At 35.7% G+C, this 4,624-nt stretch overlaps 1 protein-coding gene across 1 annotated transcript; it reads right to left on the bottom strand.

Moving 5' to 3' along the window:
- Positions 1-968: 968 nt before the first annotated feature.
- LOC122591690 (receptor-like protein 7) lies at positions 969-4,169 on the bottom strand. Its single transcript, XM_043763940.1, has one exon. The coding sequence runs from the start codon at positions 4,167-4,169 to the stop codon at positions 969-971; it is 3,201 nt and encodes a 1,066-aa protein (XP_043619875.1).
- Between the last annotated feature and the right edge of the window lie 455 nt (positions 4,170-4,624).

Genomic DNA, 4,624 nt, shown 5'->3' with positions numbered 1-4,624 from the left:
GGTTAAATGTGGGGGTTATGATGAACAAAAAACAATGGGCTTTATTGAATAGAAATACACGTGATGCGGCTAATAATTTTAATCGAATATAAAAATTAAACTGAGATCTTGTCTTTTACATCAACTAACCCTTATCAAATCAGCGTTATAAAGATTAAAATAAAATTGAAAAAAAAACTACTTTCAATCTACATGACTATACATAGTGAACACCTGCAAACATCAACATACCACAATATCCATTACCTAAACGCACAAACTTGTCTATTCCAAAAAATAAATGATAGATACGTAGATGCATAAGATTTTTCTAAGGGTATTTTAGGAAGTTCAGGAATAAAGTGTTTGAGAAAGTGTAAATTATAAGGTTAAAATAGGGAATTTAAAGGTAGTGTGTTTAATTTGGGGAGGGGTAGTTTGTTTATATAGGGAGTATATATAAGGATGTAAATTCGGGTTAGAGATTTAAGCAACGATGAGTAATAATAAAGTGAGAATAAAATTGATTTAGTCAAAAACCATAAGGGGTGTAAACAAGAATTACACAAAAATGTTGTCTTCTGTACCAAGAGTCCAAGACCACCAACAAGTCTGTAACTTTTTCCTTTCATCAAAAAGGTTATTTCGGCAAGGGGCATATTGAAAATGGAATTATTTTAACACTAATGGACAAGCTTTGAGGGTGGTCCATTCCCCACCCTGGTAAAGGGCTGCATCCGCCACTGCCTTTGACAAGACTCGAAACCAAAATCACTGGGCTATAACCCGGTAGTTAATAAAAAAAATTTAAGCAAAATGATTATGCATAACGTAGTACTATACTTCAATTAATCCACATAGTGTTTATGTATGTGAAGCCATATCCTGATAATGAAGAATGCAGATCAATCAATTTTGAAATAAAGATCCTTATTCTGATTGAACATGATCAATTTTCATTTCTTCTATTGCTAGGATTTCAAAACAAGCTAGAGTCTCTGAACATGGTTCCTGACTGCTCTCCTCATATGGTTTTTTCTTTCATAATACTGATACAACTTTTTAAAGAATATACGATCAACATGTCGATTGTACCATCTGCCCATCTTTCGAGAAAATATCAATGGCGAAACAAATGTCACTATACCCACAACATATCCTATTTCCACACTTATCCAGTCTTTAACATGAAAGGAACCAGAATGACTTTCCATTGAAATTGGAGTTTGTGTTGTCGCCTCATTACAGCTTTTCGTAAGTGGATACCCACATAAACTCATGTTTCCTTTATACGAATCGTTGGTGAATGTTTGGAATTGAGACCCTGTTGGAATTCTGCCTTCTAGTTGATTATATGATAAGTTAAAAACAGAGAGAAATTGTAGTTTTGTGAGCACAAAAGGGATTTCGCCACTAAGTTTGTTCTTTGATAGATCAAGTGATTCAACTTGAGATAAATCTCCAAGCGAAGGAGGGATTGAACCTGTGAACCCGTTGTTTGACACGTTGAGAAGATATAACGATTTAAGTAGCCCAATAGTGCTTGGTATTTTCCCGCTGAAGTGGTTATTTGAGATATCAATGGACTTGAAGATCGTCATAATTTTGACAAGCGTTAACTCTAGCCCTTTGATGTTAACCATCACGGTAACATCATAGTATACATCAATGGTATATGGTAAAATATGAAAACCGAGAGGTTTTTCAACTGAGGTTGCTCTGTCTTCATTGTTTATCATAGCATGCCAATTTGAAAACCATTCTGTTGGCACATTTCCAATGAAATTATTAGATGCTATGTCGAAGATTTGAAGGTGTTCCCAAACACTTGATGAGACTGGAGTACTACAGTGTGCAACCCCATGTAAATTGTTGGATCGTAAAACTAGAACACTCAAGTTGATGTTGTTTCTCAAAAAACATGGATAAGTGTCATTTATCTTGTTGTTTCCAAGATTTAACACCTCCAACATTTTGCAGTTCACAAGGGACGATGGAATCTTGCCTTCGATTGAGTTGCCATTTAGATCTAGAGTTTTCAGGCTGCAGTTGCTGGTAAATGAATTCACAATAGGACCATTGAAATTATTGCTTCCTAAATTTAGTATCTCCAAACTCCCTCCAAGTTCAAGCAAACATCTTGGTATCGTTCCATCTAAACCATTATGTGATAAATCTAGCACCTTTAGGTCTCTAGCATTGCATATGGTTTGAGGGAGCGGCCCGATGAGTGAGTTATGAGAAATAGAGAAGAACATGGCCACAGATAGGTTACTTCCAATACTCTCGGAGATTGAAGAATTGAAAAAATTGTTAGAGTAATCGATATATATCACAAATGGAGGTGGTACCGGAACTACCCAACTCATTTGATTCGAATGTAAGTCAAGCACCCTTAGATTTCTTGGAAACGCATATGGTTTTTCAAAACTAACTAGCTGATTTCGTGAGAGGTTCAAATATGAAAGCATTCCACCCCATATCCAACTTGGTATTTCTCCACCAATTTTGTTGTCTGAAAGATCAAGTGTGGACAATCTTGTTTGGTTTCGTAGATTAGGAAAGTTTTGCAGATTACATGAAGCCAACTGCAAAGACGAAAATTGGGGAAAAGGGGAAATGTTAGATTCCTCGAGTCTTGTTTCAATAGACATGTTATTGTATGACAAATCAAGCGTTGCAATGTTGCGCAGACCCTTAATGGATTCCATTAGTATGGTGCCGCTTAAGTTGTTTGTTGACAATACGAGGACCTTGAGCATCTGATATGAAAATAAAGCACTAGGGATTTCCCCTTCCAGTCTATTCTGGCTTAAGTTGAGCCTCTCCAACAAGAATGTGGATACATCAGACAAATTCACGAGTGGACCGTTAAAGTTATTATTTGAAAGGTCTATCCATTGCACTTGTGGCAGAGAGAACAATGAGGAAGGTAAAGCCCCACTAAATGCGTTGAATTTCAGATCAACGAAAGTAAGATTATGAAGTCCTTGGAAGTGATCAGAAGGAATTGAGCTAGACAAACTATTTAGTGAGAGGTCTATATGGTTAAGATTACTGCATAACTTGAAAGAAGGAATTTTGCCACTAAAATTGTTGGATGATAAGTCTAGTTTTGAAAGTTTTGTAAGGTTTCCTATGGATTGTGGAATATGCCCATTAAACCGACAACGGTCCAACTCTAGTCTAGATAGCATCTTCAGGTCGCCAACTGATTCTGGGATTACCCCGGAAAAGTGTGTCAGACTAAGGACTAAAGTTTGGAGTAAGCCGGTTTTAGGAAAACTAGGCAGAGAACCATTAAGGTTATTTATTGACAAGTCCAAAAACTCTAGACTTGGTAATTTTAGGACATTCTTTGGAAAAATTCCCTTCAAGTTACAATTGTGCAGATTGAGAACTTTCAGCTTTGTGAAATTTGCAAAGAAATCAGGCACATGAGTACTAAGATTATTCCCGGACAGGTTAAGAATGGAAAGAGATCGTAGCTTGCTAAGGGATTCGTCGATTGGTCCTAATAAGTAACAATTTGACAAGCTTACTACTTTCAAATTAGGCAAATTTGATGACAAAACCTGGCACCAATCTGATTTTTGTGATGATATGTTTACACCATCTAAATAAAGATCCGTTAGACGTTGGAGGTTCTTTACAAGCACTCCCAAATTCGGTCTCTCCAATTTAAGTGAAGCATCTCCAAATGAAAAACTTGATGAAATATCAAGAACCTCCAAACTTGTCATTTCCGAAATTTCTCTTGGAATTTGTCCAGAAAACAATGCATTTGACAAATTTAAATAAACCAAACTCGTAAAATTGCTTAACCTTGAAGGGATCGATTTGAAGTTAAAATTATTGTATGCCAAGTTCAACCTCTTAAGCTTCTCAAGCTTGAAGAGAGTACTTGAATCATTGATGCCACCATATATCATTTCGTTGCTCAAGTCGAGACCAGTGACTTGACCTTGAAGGTTGCAGGCTACACCATTCCATATACAACAATCTGTATTTGAATCCCATGACACCAATTTTGTCGAACGCGAGGAATTGAAAGTAAGCGTGTCTCGCAATTGCAGCAAAATGGCACTCTGATCCTTGATACATTGGCCAGAAACTAACTTGATATTAATACCAAGAAAATTTGGATGGCACAACATGAACAGAAACACAATATATCCTAGATTATTCATTAGAATGTCTGTTTTTTTTCTTTGGATGCACAATGGATTTTTTAAAAAGATAGAAAACTATAGTTGCAGAAATGCACAATAATTATGAGATGACTTGGTTTAAGACCAATTTACATTAAAAATGCAGGTCTAGTTAATGATTCATAGATAAATCATTAAAACGTGTTTTTAGGTGTTGTATGATACAATAATGCTGGGGCGTTATATTGTTTTTCCTTTGAACAACAAGATATATTTCTCGCTGGATGTTGAGGCGTTGTATTGTATAATAGTGTGAAAATATATTTAATTGTATATCGCTAAAAAAAATGATGTATATACCCATCAAATAACAATTAAATTAATATTACTTGTAGTGTGAAACCATTGACCAATAGATGAATAAAAAGTCAGTGCCTGGTTATGACTCATGACTTTGGAAGTTTTCCAACTAGTCAATTGTGGTATTTGAGAAG

Source organism: Erigeron canadensis, chromosome 3 (genome assembly GCF_010389155.1).
Source record: "Erigeron canadensis isolate Cc75 chromosome 3, C_canadensis_v1, whole genome shotgun sequence".
Lineage (NCBI taxonomy): Eukaryota > Viridiplantae > Streptophyta > Magnoliopsida > Asterales > Asteraceae > Erigeron > Erigeron canadensis.
The sequence above is the reverse complement of the archived record's forward strand: the minus strand, read 5'-3'. Positions and strand labels throughout refer to the sequence as shown.